The sequence below is a fragment of the Microcaecilia unicolor genome, chromosome 1, assembly GCF_901765095.1.
Source record: "Microcaecilia unicolor chromosome 1, aMicUni1.1, whole genome shotgun sequence".
Taxonomy (NCBI): domain Eukaryota; kingdom Metazoa; phylum Chordata; class Amphibia; order Gymnophiona; family Siphonopidae; genus Microcaecilia; species Microcaecilia unicolor.
This window is the reverse complement of record NC_044031.1, coordinates 430,253,186-430,273,469: the sequence shown is the minus strand read 5'-3', so window position 1 is coordinate 430,273,469 and position 20,284 is coordinate 430,253,186. Positions and strand designations below refer to the sequence as shown.

The 20,284-nt window shown below is 41.0% G+C and overlaps 1 protein-coding gene across 1 annotated transcript in view; it reads right to left on the bottom strand.

The window, feature by feature from the left end:
* NAPG (NSF attachment protein gamma) overlaps window positions 1–20,284 on the bottom strand; it is a 52,339-nt gene that overhangs the window by 4,573 nt on the left and 27,482 nt on the right. Inside the window, exons 6-10 of the mRNA XM_030212240.1 lie at window positions 14,166–14,275; window positions 13,959–14,025; window positions 12,647–12,717; window positions 9,918–9,996; window positions 4,161–4,240 (exon numbers count right to left, since the gene is read on the bottom strand). Of these exons, the coding sequence (XP_030068100.1) occupies window positions 4,161–4,240; window positions 9,918–9,996; window positions 12,647–12,717; window positions 13,959–14,025; window positions 14,166–14,275 (407 nt within the window). The remainder of the gene's footprint in view (window positions 1–4,160; window positions 4,241–9,917; window positions 9,997–12,646; window positions 12,718–13,958; window positions 14,026–14,165; window positions 14,276–20,284) is intronic.

The window sequence follows — 20,284 nt, the reverse complement described above, 5'->3', positions numbered from 1 at the left end:
CCCCCCCCCTTTTTTTTTTTTTACAAAGCACACAGTAATGCTGACACAGCCCACTGAATGGGCTGTGCCGGCATTACCGCATCTGCAGCTGCTAATGCGGCTTTGTAAAAAAGGGGGGGGGGGGGAGTTTGGTGGAATTAGGTCCATTTGTTTCACAATTATAGGAGGTGAGGGAGAGGACACACAAACCTCCACTTACAGCCTGATAAGTCATACAGAAGAGAGCTAAAAATGAGAGAGTACAATTCAACTGTAATAGAAGAAAATTATAGTGAGGAATCTAGTTAAGGAAAATATTTGTTACTTGTCCTGTTTTTATTGCATTTAGTGTTTTCTATATTGTTCTACCTGGACACTCAAAATGGAATACAAAACTGGTTACAGTGTATAGTTACAAGCAATTTGAGCACGTAGAATTCCTGAGTAATTTGCTTACATTTGATTATACACCTACTAAAAAAAATGTAGGGTGTGATACAAATGTAGGGTGTGGAGGAGTGGCCTAGTGGTTAGGGTGGTGGACTTTGGTCCTGGGGAACTGAGGAACTGAGTTCGATTCCCGGCACAGGCAGCTCCTTGTGACTCTGGGCAAGTCACTTAACCCTCCATTGCCCCATGTAAGCCGCATTGAACCTGCCATGAGTGGGAAAGCGCGGGGTACAAATGTAACAAAAAAAAAAACTAACCTAGTACAAATGTTTATCATAATTCAAAAAATACAGTAAAAAGGCAAATCCCTAAAAACATCTTGAAAAAATACAAGTTAAAAAAAAACTATATGAAAAATTTAACAACATAAATTAAGAAAATACTGAACACTCAAATCCATTCTCCTCATTCAGCCATTAGTAAAAAGCCACACTTTCACAAGTTTGCAGAACCTCAAAGAGTAGGCTCCCTTGAATCGATACAGGTAACATTCTACAAATGCAGACCAAAGTAAGAAAATGCCCTCCTCCTGGTACATTACAAGATATACATGATGGAAGCCTCAGTCTTTGCTGGGAAGACTATTACTGTCTATATGTAACAAACAGAATGAATTTCCACAAATATTTTTTTAAGACTGGACACAACGTCTTAAACTTGATCCTGCTTTCCAAAGTTGGCCAATGCATGGATTGTAAAATAGGCATAATGGGCCTTATTCTATAGATTATGCTCCTAAATTTACACTCCTTAATTTATGAGCATAATTTATGTTCCTAAATGTATGCTAAATTTATGAGCGTTATAGGCCCTAAATTAAGAGCATAAATTTAGAAGTATAGATTACTCTTGTAATACCCTCATGTTCAAGTGCACAGCGCTGCATACGTCTAGTAGCGCTATAGAAATGATAAGTAGTAGTAGCAGTAGTAATATAAGAGCATAAATGTAAGAGTGTAAATTTAGGAGCATAACCTTTACAGAATAAGACCCAATATGGTCATTCATTTTTTTCCTAGTCAACAACTGAGCTGTTGATTTTCAATTAACTGTAAATAAAGAAGTTAATTTTTTGGAAGCCCTGAACAAAGGCAGCTGCAGTAGTCTCAGTGATTCGTTTCAGAGCATGCACCATAGATACAAAATCAGAATCTTGGGGGGGGGGGGGGGGGGGGGGGGGGGGGGGAAGGCCTCACCTGATTTAAAAGAAATATATGGGCAAATCAATATCTAATCAATATAATCTGTTTCTCAAAGCCCAGTTGGGAATCCATATAGGCCCCCATGCTATGTACCCTGATTATGGCTAGATCAGGATGGGCTGGAGTGGACTTCAATGACAACTCCAGTAGTTGGGGAATATAAGACCACTGTCAGGCAGACTTCTACTGTCTGTGCCCCAAAAATGGTGAATCCAATTGAAATCAGTAGAGGTGGTCTCTATAACGGGGGGCTCCTTAATAATATTCAGAAAAAAGGCACAACACTAACAAACATTTCTTGTTGAATCTTTAATACTTTATTACAAACCTTTCTGGAAGTATCACAAACCGACCGACAAGGCCACATTTTGTATCTACTTTAGGGACGGTCGTCAAGCGATGATTCTCATTTCAAAAGAGAATCATGGCTTGATGGCCGTCCCTTAAGCAGATAGAAAACATGACCTTGTCAGTCTGTCTGTGATACTTCCAGACAGATTTGTAATAAAGTATTAAAGATTCAACAAGAAATGTTTATATTAGCGCTTTTATTCAAAAGTGGCAAGTACAGATCAAGATCAAGTATGCATATATTATAACGCATCATATCGTATGCTATGAGTTTATCTTGTCATGCAGACTGGATGAAACTTGGAGGTCTTTGTCTGGTGTCATCTATGTTACTAGGAATCCCATCAACAAAAAGCAGTACATCACTCTCGCTATGGCTAAATCTAAAATGCTACCTTAATTTATCAGCATCAAACCACCCCACCATAGACTCCACATAATCAGTTTACCAAGATCACTACCAAAATCAAATCAAAACAATTCTTATTAACCGCCATATCCTCTTCTCAGAATTCAATGCCATGTACAATAAATATAAAAATAAATCAATTAGAACAATAAATCAACATCTCAAATCCAAAATAATGATACAGACAGAAGTATGTAAATCTAATTAGTAGTATTACTGGGAAACAGAAACATCTTAAACCTTCTTCCTAAATAGATAATAATTTCTTTCTATCCTAATATAAATCGGAAAAGAATTTCACATGGACACCACCTGAGATGAGTAAACGGAATTAGCAATTCTAAAAAAACAGGCATTAAAAGAAGGTGGGCATAGCGTTAATCGATCGCACAACTGAGATGAAAATCCAAATAGAGAAGTTGCAACTATCTTACTCAATAATTCAAAGGTCAACCCATAAAGTATCTGCAAGAGCAAGCAGCTTTAAAAATAATTCATTAATAAGAAGCCAGTGTAGTTTATCAATGTATGATGAGATGTTATCATACCGACAAAGTTTAAAAATTAATGTTGCTGAAGTATTTTGAATATACAGTGCTGAGTATGCCTTGTAGCACTATAGAAATGATAAATAGTGGTGGATCTTGGAATGCCCTCCCGCAGGAGGTGGTGGAGATGAAAACGGTAACGGAATTCAAACATGCGTGGGATAAACATAAAGGAATCCTGTTCAGAAGAAATGGATCCTCAGGAGCTTAGCCGAGATTGGATAACAGAGCCAGTAGTGGGAGGCGGGGCTGGTGGTTGGGAGGCGGGGATAGTGCTGGGCAGACTTATACGGTCTGTGCCAGAGCCGATGGTGGGAGGCGGGGATAATGCTGGGCAGACTTGTACGGTCTGTGCCCTGAAAAACACAGGTAAGGTATACACAAAAAAGTGGCACATTTCTTGGGCAGACTGGATGGACCGTGCAGGTCTTTTTCTGCCGTCATCTACTATGTTACTATGTAAAGTTGTAACTTTTTAGAACATGTAGATCATATTGGCTCCACTCTTAAGTTTTCTGTGTTTTAAAGTCCATGTACTTTGGGCCCTAAATTCAAAGACATTTAACCAGGCACTCCCAAACTGGCTATGTTAGGGGAGGAACCATTATTTAACAGGAAGTTATCCACATGGGCTACAATTAAGACAGGTTATTTTACCACAAGTCGTGCTATTTTAGCATAGGGTGTGTCATTGCATAAAATGGGACCCTGTGCTAAAATAGCATGACTTGTGGTAAAATATCCCATCTTGATGGCAGCCCAAGTTGGTAACTTCCTCTCCTTAGCTGGTTTGCAGTGAGAGTCAGTGTGCTAATCGGCTAAGTAAGCGCATAAAGTCAGGATAGCAAAAATGGCTGACATACCTTTATGCACTGAATTAGCTGAATACCAATCTGAATATCGGCCGGTACCTGGCTAAGTTATAGGTCAGCACACGTATGTGGATATCCAATGCTGGGAGCAGCACATGCCCTGGCACTGAATATCCAGGGTTAGTTCAACCAACAGCTGTGAGCAGCTTACAAGCTGCTTACTGCCATGGGCTGAATTCTGAAAATTTGCACCTGCATCAATTTGAAAAATAAATAAATATAACTCAGCCACTTTGCTAGTCCTAAATTTACAATGGAGAATGAGTTGATGAAGAGAGACGTCATATAGTCATTTTTCAAAATATGTTATGAAAATATGTACAAATTAGCCAAACTAGGAGAGACTTACCTATAGGTTTCTCGAACACATTTTTCCGCAGCTACAAAGTCATTTCTATGAAGATGTACTAATACTTGAGCAATAGTTTTCTGAAATTACAAAAAATCAAACATGAAAGAGGCTAGAGAAAATTTTGAAAATGTGTTTTCCAAAAGCCCAGTTTTTAATATTCCATACTTATTGTATAACCTTCTGCCAAGATTAAAAATTAACACTTTTACACCTACACAGGATTTCACTTACACATTTGTATTCCCTCCAAAATAAAATCCTGCTCACTTTGCTACTAAGTTGATAAATGATTCATAATTTGAGAAATGTCTGATTTATCATAGTCTAATAGAGATGTTTATAGTGTTTTCTCTTTCTTCGCCTTCAACAAGATTAATATTACACCACTTTGTCTCTTCTCAAGATACATATGTAGTACAATTTATGATGTGGAGACCCCCAGATCACGTGTGGCATGTAGCAGTCTATATATACAGAGATAATTTTATAAGTGACATAAGCGTGTAGAACAGTTTTTCACATGCTACAGTAAACGCTTATAAAACTGCCCGGGGATATAAGCATGTAAATAGTAGATGTATGGAAATATAGTGCCTACTTTTATGTGATATATGTGGTGGCATTCTTGGTGCAGAGAACAGGTGGAATATGGAAGGGAGGGGCTGGCACTTATGCCTGTATTTTAGAAAATAGATGCATATGCACCTATTCTCATTAGCACATATTTCTACTTAAGTACACCTGCCCCAGAGCAGGTGAAAATGTGTATACCTACTTTTCGTGGAGCAATTTTATGTGCCTTTCCTGCTTTGGCATCCTGTTATAAAAATGGCCTCACAAACCCAAAGTAGTGACAGGATTAACAGAATGGCGGCCATGAAACAGAAGTAACCAACTCAATAAGAAATTAATGTGGAAGACCAAACCTTCAGTAAACAAGCTGCCTCACTTTGAACTATTCCCCCTCTCTCAGTCATGTTGAGATTTTTATGAAAGATGCAATGCCAATGAACAATTATTAAACTGTCCTCATTAGGAAGGACAGGGAGACAATACATAGGCTCTAAAACCGAGTTTCTCCCTGACACAATAGAACGTCCCCCGGTGGGATGACCAGAGTTTTATGGATCTTTGGTAAGATGTAAAATACTGGCACAGTGGAGGTATCCTGATTTAGAAACTGAAACTCCTTTTGCGTGATTAAACTGTTTGCATATGCTGAACTCGTCAGTTGGAGTATACATTCTTTTAAATCTTCGGTCGAGTCCATCTCCAGTGGTATATATTCCTGAGTGTTATTCAATTGACAGTAAACTTCGTCTTCATAACTAGCTCTATCCATGCATACCACCGCTCCTCCCTTATCCGCTTTCCGAATCACCAATTCTTTTTTATCTCTAAGCATATTAATAGCTTCATGTTCTTGTCTTGTTAAATTATGCCAACTGTTCATTGTCGTATGTTCCATCCTCTCAATCTCTTTAAATATCACCTGTTTAAAGATCGAGATCGTTGGGTCAGGAAGACCCGGAGGTATCCAAGTAGATTTTAATTTAACTCTTGATAAATCAGTAATGTTGTTACTATCTTGATCTTCAAAATGAACTCTCAATTGAAGTTTGCGTAGGAATTTCTCCAAATCTATTCTACATTGGAATAAATCATGTTGCTGTGAAGGGATAAAAGACAAGCCCTTAGATAATAGAGAAATTTCTGCTGAAGACAAGGATACCTTGGACAAATTAATAACTAGAACTACAGATCAGCTCAGCACAATGACAAATGTGAACTCAAGAAATGACACCCCAGAACTGTTATTGTCAAAATATTCCTTAATAATCCCCCTCAACTCTTTACATGCTCGCCATCCAGAAGTGATTCATTAAGCCGCCAATTTGTTCCCACTCCCCTTTTCCCCATTCCACTCAATGTTATCCAAATAGGAGCATGGTCTGAAGCATGTATACTGTCAATCTCTGAGCCGTTTATGTCCCCCCAGACCGCACGACTGCACCAGAGTGCATCAATCCTAGTGTAAATTTGTTGTGCATGTGAATAATGTGTGAAAGTCTTCTGCCCAGGATGCTGTAATCTCCACACGTCCACCATATCCAGTTCCTTCATTAACTTAAGAAATTGTCCCTTCGTCCATGTGTCTCTATTCCCTCGCCTCTTAGAATGATCCATCCTCTCTACTGTGAAATTGAAGTCCCCTCCCATAATCACCCTCCTTCCCACAAATATCCCTAATTCCTCCTTTAAAGAGACGAAATATCCCCCCTGACCAGTATTTGGGGCATACACATTCACAAATGTAATAGGTATATTATGAATCCTCCCTTTCAAAGCTATACATCTCCCCGCTTTATCTTTATATATTGCTTCCTTGACAAATTGCAGACCATCTCTAACATAATTAGCCCCCCCCCCCCCCACAGTTTTGCCACCTTTCGGGTCAGCCACTGGAAAGCCCTCCCCTAGGACCTTATTCAATATTAAGGATGCATCGTTTTGTCAAATATGTGTTTCCTGTAGCATTACTACATCCCATTTCATCCTTCTCAATTCCCGAAAAATAATTCTGCGTTTACCCGGACTGTTTAAGCCATTGATATTCCATTCCCCCACCTCCCCCTGTCCCCCCCATTTTCCCTCCTCCCGTACCTCTTCCAGCCAGTTTGAGCTCTGAGGAAGCTAGCCTTCGCCAGAATCCCATCTTATTACTTATATATCCCCTTCAAAACTGTTCTCCCTCCCATATCCTATATTTCCCTCTCTTATAAAACTCTCATTACTGTAACAACCACACAACTCCCACAACGGTTCAAGATATCTCCTGAACCCCTCCACACTGTTACCTCCTCCCAAGACTTAAGAGTGCAGTTCCAAAGTTTAATCAAGTCCCAGTATCTGATGGTGTAGACCTCCTTTTTTCTCTGTCTACCTTTTCCCAGCTTGAAGTATTCCGTCTGGTATCTCCCTGACGATTTCTTGGAGAATTTCCCACTTCAGCTGGCAAATTTGTGCATCCCATCTCCGCTAGGATTTTCCAGGTTCCTTCCGGTCTTAGTAGCCTCCGAGATTTGTCACCTGCTGTAACTTCAAGCCCAGAGGGATACAGCCATTTATATCTCAATCCCTCCTTCGGTAAATAGGAAGTAACCTCCTTAAAGTCCCGTCTCTTTTGGAGAGTCCCTTTAGCAAAATCCTGAAAGACTTGTGGCTTATAGCCTTTCCAATGCACCTCCCCTAGAGCTCTGGCTTTCTTCCATATCCGTTCTTTTACTGCAAATTTGTGATAACAGACAATAATATCCCTGGGAAAATTCCCCCTTTGTGGGCCCAGGCTCCTGTGGGCTCTTTCAATTTTAATAGTCTCTGGCTCTTGGTCTTCCATTGCCTCAGTTCCAGAGTGCAAGATATACACACACAAGACTTTAACCACCGCTATTACATCTTTAAACTGTTCTTCCTCTGGCACTCCTTTAATCCTTAGGTTGCATCTCCGTGTTCTATTTTCTAAATCTTCAATTGCTCTCTCTAGCTCTTCCCGCCTTTGCTGTTCCGACACTAGCCCTGTCTGCAAACTGCTAATCACCTCCGCCATCGCCTCTACCTTCTCTTCTATCTCAGCCATTCGTTCTCCTAGCTCCTTCATTTCTGTTTGGATGCTTTTCCAGGTTGTTATAAGCTCTGATCTCATCTCTTTAAACCATCGGGAAATTTCTCTCATGTTCACCGCCATGTCTCCGGTTTCAGCATTATCGGGGTCCAAGTCCGACTAGGATTCCTCAGGCGCCATTTTCGCGCGCCGTGTTGAGACCCTCTGGGACCCGCTCTGCCCCGTTCCGGACTTTTCCGATGTATATTTATACCGCGAGAGTTTTTTCCTCGCTGCCATCACTGCCCGGGACTCCTGCCACCTCCTCACTATTGAAATCTGCTCTCTGTCTTGGGGATTATATCTCCTTTTTCCCGGACTCCAGCGAAGCACCGTTACTAAGCTGCCATCTTCTAGCTCCGACGTCACTTCCTCTCGTAACTTTGCTAATTAACCTATTATAACAGACAAGTTACAAAGAAGAGAGGTTTTTGGCCGATGATGAGGAAGTCCAGTCCCAGAAGCTAATATTTAGGCTGGGGGCTTCTTGAGGCCTTTTCCTCAGTAACAATACTGAAGTCTTTTCTTACAGTCAGATGCATAGATGCTCTTTATTTGATATCCCCTAGCAAGAGTCCAGAATATTTGCTTAGGCAGTGCTGTAATTTAGAACCTTGGCATAAATAATTCTGTTGGGAGTTGTTTTTCCCATAAGACCTATTTATTCTACCTACAGGTGATGCTTTCTTCCACCGGCAAGGTAGTATTCTTATTCACCACTGTAACCAGGAAGCCCCACTCTCAGCTGTGTTGTGTCCAGTGAGATCCATTCTGTTGTAATCAGGTCCTGAATGTCTAGATGCATCGGGAAGGCCTTAGGAGGACCTCTAAGTCCACTCACGATCAATGAAGATGGAACTCCTGATGCCAAAGAAGGATCCTCGATGGAAAGCACTGCCAGTGCCTCAGATCATCTCCCTCCTCTAATGGCTCCTTCAATGATGGTTCCTCTGAATAGACCGAGGTCACACCACATAAGGCGGGAGAAGAAGAGATAGCCTGTCTAAACAAGATCTCTTAGGAGCTGGAGGGGCAGCGAGACATGAAACTGAAGAACCTTGCAGCAACTCTGACTGTCCCTGTTTTAGTAAATAGGACTAGTGTAAGAGCAATATAAACTCCAAAGATCGTGATGCAGCTGAATGTTCTGTCAAGCCCTGAGATTGTAAAATTGCGGTTGTGCTCCATGCTTGATCAGCCAGAGACTGCTGCTGCTCACTGCCAGTCAGCCCAGACAAAATGGCGCCTGTTTCCATGCTCTCCTGCATCAAACTGCACACCGGCCCTGCCGGACAACCCGAAGACTCCAGCATATTCAGATGCTGCACCGACTCCGAAGATGTGCTGCTGGTGACCGTTTCCTCCACGTCCTGTGGTATTCCCAGCTTGCACACACTGCAAAGTCTGCCGGCAGGTGGGAACACCAATTTAACTGACTCCACAGGAGTCACCATTCACCCCAGCTGTCACTAGCGTAACACAACGTGTCCAAGTGATGTCAAGATCCCTCCTCTGCACCAAATAGAACTTGCAGCCCTCCAAGCGGTTCCAAATCAAACTTTAGTCGGATTTACCACTGCTGGCTGCTCCCCCTAAGCTCACAGTCTCCACAAGTATTACCACAGTTAGAAAGGATCATGACTGATATTTGTCCCACGCTCTTCAGCAAACCTCTTTCTGTCTCCTTTTTTTTTTTTTTTTTTTTTTTTTTTAAAGGTGGTTGTGCTGGAAAAGGAGAGCTCTACAGGAAACAGGGGAGAGGTGAAGGGAAAGAAGTAAATTTGTGAGGCATGACAGACAGGGATCTGAAAACCTTCAAATATGACTCTGCAGACGCAATACTCAAATGGGGAACAGCTGACCAACAGGACCAGGAACAAGTCATTCAGAATCAGAGGCTAAAAAGTGTGTCCATCTACCTGATGGAGATAGAAAATACTGAGCAGCTAGACTGGACGTAGAGAGGTCAGTTTTCAGTTCTCTATCTCCACCTGCTGGTTGATGGACAACTATCCTACAGATTATGGAATAGTAATGTAAAGTCACATATGAATCCTTGCATTTTCCAGTAAATTAGGCTCATATTTCTTTACCTTATAACATGTTGGATAATTTTCTATTTCTCTGTAAATATTCTTTTCCTTCTGAAGAGATGCTGAAGCTTCATCTAACCTAATTAAGATAAAATCAGTAATGAATTCACACAGTAAGAAATACTTAAAAGAAAACAAATACAAACAGCTGACACTTAATTTTCATTATGTTGACAGTAGCTGCTGAAGCTGAAGGACTGTGCATACTTATCCATCTTTAGGAGTTTTCACTTACTCACATTCTATATTCACCTTTGGGCCTTTCACACCACCTACAGTAGGAGCTATGGCTGCACAGCACTACATGTTACTACAAAAGTCCTATGAAAACATAATTCTGTGTTTATTTTCACCAGAGGTTTTTTGCATATAATGATTCTAAATACTAGGCATAAATACAGAACTACTGCTTTATACCCATCTTGACCTACAAAAAGACTTACAAACAGTATGCTATGCAAAATCAAAGTTTAAAGCCTATTCTGAATTTTCTGGCTGGCCCTTAGCTCAAGCTGCAAAACTATGCAAAAATCTGGTTTCTGATCCTGTCAGGCCTGGCCACCACACAGAGGGAGAATCAATGGCTACTGCTAATGTGGTGGACTCCGTTGGTCAATAAGTAGCATGGAGGCTGATCCTTAGAGCAGGTATCCCTCTAGGTATGTGAGAATCCCCCTGAGATGACCATGCATGCTGTCTAGGAAAGACAGCTCAAAGATGGAAGGCCAAAGAGTAGGATGGAGGAAATCTAGACAATTTAATTTTCCAGGTCTTTACAGCTAATGGGGTTGCACAAAATAACATGAGCTATAGCTATACTTCAAACAAATATTTCCAAAATAGACAAATCTAAAAATAGGCATGGTGGCTCTTAATCTAGTCTTTCTTTGCTTTGAAAGCTTAAAAAGTACCTGTCTTTGCTTTGAGAGCTAAAAGCCAGTATCAGCCACATGCTGCAAAAGAGCAACTACTGAGAATACATTCTTTTGGCTTTGTTACAAGAAAACACACTGTTGTACACAATTATCACAGATTGATACAAAATATAAGATTCACTTCAGAGTTCACGGATAAAAGGTAGATTAGGCCAGGAGAAAAGTTTTTCTGTTTTGAGGGTGATGACCAGTTGATGATATGTCCAATACACAACACCAAGTCATTCGAAGCAGGTAAATGAAGAATGGACAGTCACATACTTTCTGACTAGTTCTCCTGACTTGTTACTACTGTAAAATTTATAGCCAAACTAAAATTCTGCCTAAAGACAAAAGTCTTAATTATAAACTATTTGGTAGTGTGGTCTTTTAGGACTAGGGCTAAGTCTAGCAAAATGGTGGGTCTGCACACCTGTATCATGAAGAGGAAAGGTTTGTAGACATCAGAAGCTTTCAGCATATAAAAGGCAACCAAGGGAGAAATATGCAATCCCATGCCTTAAGTCCTTCTGTTTAAGTTCCAAGATTACTTCAGACAAGGAAGGTATGAATCATGGGGTATTCCAGCAACATTATGGGAGCCATTTGGAATGGCAGCCTAAGCAGTTTATGTGCAATGAATCGGACAAGATGGGATGCATTGGGAACAGCTAATCCCTCTCTTACAGAAGCAAGCAGTCATGCTAACAAGTTTCAATGCCCTAGTCAGTCTGTCCTGCTTGCAACTCCCAAGATGCTTAAACAGAAATGTAAAAAAACCCGAATACCCTCTTTCCGCTGCATGCAAATTTTAAAAATTCTCTTTAATCATTCTACACCCCACTAGTATGCCCAGGTGACTCAGTGGACTGTCTGCACTGTACTATTACAGCCTAAGGCTGGGACCCAGTCCCATTTAGTATTTTCTTATCTTATGCCAAGCGGTTGGCATACTTTATTACTGGGCCTATGTACTGAAAGGGTTTCTCTTATTTTGTGTCTATGAAAAAAAGGCTTAACACAGAAAACTCAGAGTTGTAAGACGACTGGTGAAGTGTGCAGACAGAGTAAAGGAACATACTGGAAATGCTCAAATCAACTAATTTAAAAGAAAACGGTCACCATTTAGAATGTACAAAGCAAACTTCCTCAATTTATCTGCTCATATTTTACAATTCTACAAACATCTAAATCAAGAAGATATAAAAATTGATTTTAATGATCCAATATTTTCTTAGTGGCAGATCTGACTCTATTTTTGAGGGTTTACTATCTTTCTGCACAATGACTAAACAGTACGTGTCAAATGGAAATAGCATGGGATCCAGTAAGGGGGGCTTAAAATTCTGATATTATAATTAAGCAGTAATATAATATATTCTGCCTTTTATTCTTTTGATGTAGTACACAACTGGGCTGCTGCTGAGAATGATCTGCCATCTAATAGATGAAGGTTATTTTTGGTGGGTGATTACATATTTAAATTGCTGTAGTGCAGAATACATTATTGTATTTGCACTGGATTGTGATTCGTTTTATGTGTATTCAAATTGATTGCATTAAAAAAATTGTTTCATCCTTTGGAAGCTGCTTTGTATTGGCATTATGCCACGAAAAGGCAGTATGTCATTTAATGTGAAAATTTCTAATCTAGGGCCCTATTTACTAAGCCACACTGTAGGCACACTAATTTTTTAGTGCATGCTAATTACGATAGAGACACCCATAGGATTTATCTATTTATCCTTACCTAGTAAAAGGTAAACCAAAATAACATTTCCAAAGGGAAAAAGTCCCATAGTTCCAAAGATATACCTGCGAGCTCTTACGAGAAGTCTTGAGGCTTTTCCCAACAATTCTACAGCCTGACGTAAACGTTCTTCATTCTTAATGAGCAGTACAAAGAAAAAACACAAGAGAATTAGCTTCCAATCTCCAGCGTTTCAATAATTCAACTACAGTTAAATGCCTTTGAATAAAAATAAAAAAAAAGCTAAATTTGTACAATACTGCCCCATTTCTGAGCTTGCCATATACCACCACCTCTTCCTACACTGTATTCAACACTAATTCCTTCTGCCTTGCCCGTATCCTGTTAGAATATGATCTGCTTTCATGTGCATCTATTCATTTAGAAGTCGATATATAAAAGCACTTATCCAGTTAGAACGTGCTGCTAATCAGATCCGTGACAGGGTTTCAGCAGCACTAACCAGACAGCATCACTTAGTATTTCCTCAGGTGGCTTTGGAACTATCAAGATAGTGCTGGGGTGATCCATGGGGAGATACACAGGAGGAGCTTGGGCAGAGCCGGACATTTATCAGAGATATTCAGACCACTAATCAGATGGTTATCCAGACAAAGTTAAGACACAAAAAGGCTGTCCTAATATTATCCAGCTGGCTATCTGGTTAGCAGTCTGAAAATCAATGGTAACTTGATCAATGGCGCTTTGGGGTTGGTTATGAAACTAGATATTCAGTACTGGCTGGTATCTGGGTACTAGTGCTCAATATCTGATTTCAACTTAACCATGGTGAAAGCTAATGATTAGCGTGTGCTCAATGCTAAGAAGCCCATAGGAATAAATAAATAAAATGGGATTCTTAGCATTTAGTGCGCAATATATCCGTTAGTGCACCTTAGTAAACATTAGCGCACCTTAGTAAAAGCAGCCCTTTATAAATAACATGCCTTGTATTTACATATCTGTAAAGGATCTACAGACTTCAATATTTATGCTTAAAGGGCTGCGGTTTTCAAAGAAATTCTCTAGGGGTAAACAGGTATACCTTCAGAGAAAGTTTCTTTGAAGTTAACCTACTCCCTCACTGTTGACTTTTCTCACAGGAAAAAGCTTGATGGGTTAGGGCAGGACTTTATACTAAAATCCCTACACCTTCCTTAACCTGCAAAGTACCCATTAGCAACCACAGGCTGGCTGAAAATTGGCTTCAAGATCATTTTGGTAGAATCCTATACTTGTCCAATAAAAGATATCACAAACTTCAAGGTATCCATGTCTTTTTTTTTCCAGTTTTAGTACAGCTACTAGTATTTTACATCAGAACTACACACACACACACACACACACACAAATACACTGTGCACATTAAAATCTTACTTCAAACACTGATGCAGACTGTTGATAAAGATGAACAGCCTTCTCCAGGTTCACATTTTCTATTAGCCTGAAATTTTAAGAAAACATTACTATGAAATGAGTTATACCCTTTCAATTCACTAGAAAATTGAAGCAAAAACTGGACCAAATCATTTATAAAGGGAAAAACTGTATGTAAAGCAATGGTTCAGCTGATTGCTCACTTACTTTCCTGCTCGCTCCAGTGCCATTGCAGCTGTGTCAGGTGTCCCATTTTCCAAGTACATCATGCTGGCTTTTTCAATAAGTTGTACTGCCTCAGGAAGCTTGTGCATCTCCTAGCATAATATATATAATTTTATTTTATTTATCTATTTTTTTTTAACACACACTTTTCACAAATGTAGCAATAAAGCAAATCCAAAGAGGAATGTAGTATTTCAGAGCTCCATTTAAAAGGAAGAGATCCTCACTGTATCAAGTAATTTTAACTACTAATTCTTTCTTTAAAATTTTAGGTAGCTACTTTATGATCACAATGAATCTCCGAGGAGCAGGCACAAAGTACAGTACAGTCTTAATTATCTGATTGCAACGGGACCAACCATTGTTGCATAAGTAAAAAGTTGGATAATACAGAAAACAATACTAACCATTTAAAAAATGCATAAACAAAAGGCACAGAGTTCCCGATTTTCAAAAATTCTTTATTAACACTATAACACATTCTGAAGCATGACAGAAGCACTAAAATATCATTACTGTACCGTAAAATAAGACAAATACTGTAAAAACACAATCATAAACAGTACTGTGTAGTAGCAATGCAACTGGTAAATAAATTATATGTGTTTTTTTAAGATTAATGTTTGTTTTCCCATTTTACTTCTCTTTCTTGCTGTAAGGTCATGCCAGTATCTCAATAAAGTGACATCAGTAGCTGTCACTTCCTCTTGTTGTTCCACATATGCCAATGCAATCTCAATTGCCTTCACTATGACTGACTTTTACAACTGTATGTTCAGCCTCACTCGAGGAGTCTCTATTAGCATCACTTCCGTTCACATTTCTATTCACCATAGCAAACACATCATTGTCAGCTTTTTTTGTTCATCTGTCTGCATCCATTCTTGCATATCATCCTCAAAATCATTCTCACAGCCCAGAATTGTAACAAAGGAACGAGATTTTAGTTGGCTTCTCTGTGTTCAGTGTCTTGTCCTGGTTCATTTTCATTCTCAGAAAAAGCACTCTAATATCAGCACTTCTCAGTTTGTCCTTGTCAGGATGAGATGGTGCATTATCCAAGAGAAGGATTGTTTCCTAGGCAGATTTATCATTTTTAATAAGTTTTCTACTGAAAATCCAGTTACAGAAAATGTCTTTGTACATCCAGGCATTCCTCCGATTCCAATAAGTGCAGCAGGAGCCATGTTTTTAAAGGCCTAGGATTTTTTGACTTTCCAATGAAAGTCAGTGGCAATTTATGTTTACCAGTTGAACTACGGGCTAGAATAGTCACTCTTTCTTTACTGCATTTATAACCTGGAGCTGAGGTTTTGAGGCATAATGCAAGAGCTCGATGGCAACATTTTAAAATTTAACTCTGTTTCATCACAGTTGTATATCTGGTCCCTTGATATGCCTTCCTTTTTAAGTAGATGCTAAAATTTCACTTTGAATGTGACAGATTCCACAGAGTTCGCTGACAGCTTTTCCACAGCAATGTAGATCTGCCTTACTCCATTGAATTTCCTTCAAAAAACCAGGGCTTTCTCTCTTGCAATATAGGCCAAGATAGGTATGGTCCTTGTCTTTTTGCTGTGTGAACCACAGGAATAAGGCTTTGCTTACCTTCTTGTATTCACATTTTTTCCATAGTTTTTCTAGTGTCTAATGAAAAAGTAGAGGCACAATTTGAGCCCCATTTCTCCAGCTCACTGATACGCCTTTTCCAGTCAAGAACTCTTACTCTCCCCACTCTTAGCACTGCTTCAATTTTTTGGATGGATTCATCCTTGCAAATTATTTTTAAAACGTCAAGTTTCTGCTCTATAAACAAAACAACTTTTTTTTTACTTTTTGACAGGACATTTTAGATTTGATCTTCGACAGATCTGAAGGGGGAGGAATAAATATAGTACTGTAGTGTATTATGTATCTATTAAAAATGTTGCAGAAAGAGAGAGTAAAACTCACTGTGCAATAAAAACAGGGTTCCCGGGTCACAACAGTGGGATAGCTTTGTCTATCAACAAGCAGGTGGAGATAGAAAACTGAGCCAAAACATCTCTCTCTTGGCATCCAATCTAGCTCCTTGGTATTTACGTAGACAAGCAGTAAAGAGAAAATCAGAACAAGCACAACAACCTTAAACTCCTCACTAACCTAAGACTAACCAGAAGAGCAAACATGTGGACTTCTCTTATCTCTGGACAACTTGTAGAAAACAAAAGATATCTAGGAAGCACCAAGCAAGGTGACAGTCGTTATTTGACTCACTACTTTGCACTGACTAAACATCTCAGAAACCTTGGGCGGGGTTCTGGAATAGTGGGAAGGACTAATGGAAAGAAAATTATCAGGTAAGACCTAATTTCACCTTCCATTACATAGCTTTCAACTATTCCAGAAACTGTGCAATGTTCAAAAGCAATCCCTAGATTGGATGGGATCCTGGCGCCACCGCCCCGAGAACCTACACCCCAAAACTGGCTTCCGAGTGTGAGGGAAAGTCCACCCTGTAGTGCTTGGCAAAGGTATGCAGCATGGACCAGTCGTTGCCTTGCAAATATCAACCAGAAACAATAAGGTAATCTCCATCCAGAATATCGCTGTACGCCTTGTAGAATGAGCCCAAAAGGCCTGAAGAGCCCACTTCCTGCAAGCAAATCTGTGATAGTCTCCTTCAGATATCTAGTAATTGTGGGCTTGTAAGCCCTAAGTCTAAGCCTTTGTTTACCAAAAAGCACTGTCTATCTGATTTGTGAAACTCATTCGTGACTTCCAGATATTGAATGAGACGACTATGTACATCTAGAAGCTTCAAAGAAGAATACTGAGCCTTTCATCCTCTCTGCAAGACGGAAGTTCCACAGACTGGTTGAAATGAAATGCTGATACCACTTTCAGAAGAAAGGAAAGAACCATGCGCAGGGAGACCCCCTGCCTCCAAAAAGCAAATGAAGGGATCCCAACAAGAGAGAGCCTGAAGCTCTGAAACCCTATATGCCGATGCAACAGTCACCAAGAACTCTGTTTTTAGAGTAAGATCTTTCAAGGAGGCTTTCTGGTGTGGCTCAAAAGGAGGCTTCTGAACAGCCTAAAGGACTAAATTCAGGTTCCACTCTGGACACAATGTACGAAAGGGAGGCCACAAGAGGCTCGTTCCCTGCAAGATTCGAATGATATCCAGGTGAGCCACAAGAGACATCATCTGTAGTCAGCCATTGAAGCAGGCCAGAGCCGCAACCCGAACTTTTAGAGAATCCAAATGCCAATCCCTTCTGAAGACCTGCCTGGAAAAACGCCAGGATGTGAATGATCTGAGCAGAGAAGGGAGAAAGTCCAAGCTCAGAACACCAAAGTCCTCCATACCATCAGATATACCATGGATGTAGAGAGTTTCCAAGCCTGAAGCAAGGTAACAGTGACCAAATCAGAATAACCTTTTCATCTCAACTGTGCCCTTTCAAATAACCAAGCAATAAAGCCAAAAGGGCACAGATCCTCCAATAGCATCAGACCTTGCTTCAGTAGGCCTTGTACCTGTAGGCCTTGTACCTGTGGAAGACGGTGAGGACCCCCGTCCAGCGGTCGAATCGGATCCGCTCACCATGGCCAATCTAGGGCTATGAAAATTATTTGACCCCTGTGCAATGCGATCCTTTTCAACACACATCCTAGATGTGTCTCCAACCAGGGCTGCAATAGGGTATCAAACCCCACTGAGCCCAGTTCTTTCTGACAGTTGAACAACTTGGGCACTTTGGCATTCCTTTTTGTCGCCAGCAAGTCTAGAAGCAGAGAACCCTACTGGTCCACTATCAGCTGAAACCCCTGGCTGGATGGTTCCCATTCTCCCGGGTCCAAGGAGTGACTGCTGAGAAAGTCCGCCTCCACAGCGATGTGAGCTGCAGACAAGCAGAGAAATGTTTCTCCACCCAACTCATGAGGGAGGCCATCTCTACTGCCATTGGAGGACTGTGGGTCCCACCTTGCTTGTTGATATAAGCTGCCACCGTCGCACTGTTGAAGAAAACTCAGACCGGAGCCCCCATCAGAAAAAGAGCAAAATCAAATAAGGCATTCCATACTGCCCTGAGCTCCAAGTAATTTATTGACCACTGAGACTCCTGTCCCATCCAGGTGCCCTGTGCCAGACAGAACATGCAAAGAGTTTTCCAACCCAACTTGCTGGTGTCAATTGTTACCACCTCCCATTGTTATCGGAAAGAGAGCTCTGATAGTCAAATTCCTGTGTGACAACCACCACTGCATACTCCGTCTGGCAACCAGCGTCCAAGGAAAATGAAGGTCGTACTTCTGTGACATCGAAGACCAGTGGCTGAGAAGAGATTCCTGTAATAGCTGCAAATGAGCCCTTGCCAATGGAACCACTTCAATCGCCACCGTCAATTAACCCTTGAACCTGGACGTAGTTCCAGACCCTGGGCCTGCCTTGACTGAGAAGATGACCATCTGTTGAACCAGCTTTGACCTCCTAAACTCCATGAGGAAGATCTTCTCCCGTGTTATCTAATGGAATGCCCAGATTCTCCAGCATCTGCTAAGTCAGTCTGCTCTTCTCAAAATTGATCACCCAACCCGATGACTGCAGAAGACGAACAACTTTGTACATCGTCGCCACGCTATCCAAACAGGACGACGCATGAATGAGCCAGTAGTCAAGATACAGGAGAGAACTGTGTTTCCCTGGTGCCGAAGGAAGACCAACACCACCATAACCCTGGTAAATGTTCTTGGAGCCATGGCGAGACCGAAGGGCAAAGCCCTGAACTGGAAGTGCAGTCCAGCACAGCAAAATGTAGAAACCACTTGTGCAGAGGCCATATAGGTATATGCAAGTATGCCTCCTTGAAATCGAAGCTGGTGAGAAATTCTCTCACTTGAACCAAGGCTATGACTGCTTTTACTGTCTCCATGTGAAAGCGGAACAATCAGAGGCAGCGATTTAGATCTATGACCAGACGATGAAATAGACACTATCTTCCTTGTCCTTTTTCAGCCTAGGAAATGGGAACAATGACCCAGAACACCAGCAAGGAATCTACAGTGGCCTGAACTTTGATTGCCTTGGTTCCCTTTTGACAAGACAACTGCAAGAAGAGAGGAGCGACCAGGTGGAAGAACTCCAATGTGTAACCTTTTGTAAGAATATTCAGAACCCACTGATCTGACGTGATTTTGGCCCCCTCCTCCCAAATTCCTAAAGAAATCCTCTTATAGAAGGAAGAGAAAAATGGACCAACCTCATCATTGCAAAGCTCTGGAGGAATCTGGTGCTCTAGCTGACTGAGAGGACTTCCTGTCCACATGAAAGGAAGACTGGCGTACCTGAAAGCAGGACTTCTGACCATATTGCTGACACCCAGGCCTGTACCATCTGCTGTCTCGAAATCAAGAGCCCCAGAGGCTTTCGGCTTATCCTCCTGCAACTGCTGTGGCTTAGTTTCCTGCAGTTCTTTCACCAAGTTACTAAGATCTTCTCCAAATAGCCACTTGCCCTGAAAAGGCAGTTTAACTAGACATGACTTTGACAGTGCATCTGCTGCCCAATGCCACAACCAGAGTTGCTGACATGCCATGACAGCCAGACATACTGCGGGCCATAACCTGTAACATTTTATAAATAGCATCCATCAAGTACACCAACTCTGCTGCCAGCTGGGTATTATGATGCCTGTCTTGTGCTGCTGACTGCTGATGCCACCTGCTGGCTGATGAACACAACTATCCCACGGGTTCTGAAATAGTGGGAAGCTGAATATTGGAAAGAGTTTTTATGTGGTACACAATGGGACTCATAAGAATACAAGTGAGCAAAGAACACCAGAAGTACTGTTCTTTGGTCATTTACATCCTCTCTACCAGGGTCAGAAAGCTTCAGGTCTGTGGCAAACTAACCTTCCCTGCCTTGTTTTACAAACTTGATCCAAAGTCTCCTGCTGTAGTCAAATCATACAGCTGGCTACAAGTATCTTCTACAGCTCTAAGCATATTTCACATATATTGGGTTTATGGTCCTAGCCATAGCATTGCCATGGACTCACAAACCAGGCCAGCCTAAATCAGTCACATGGATTTATCTAGGCCATGAATGAGAG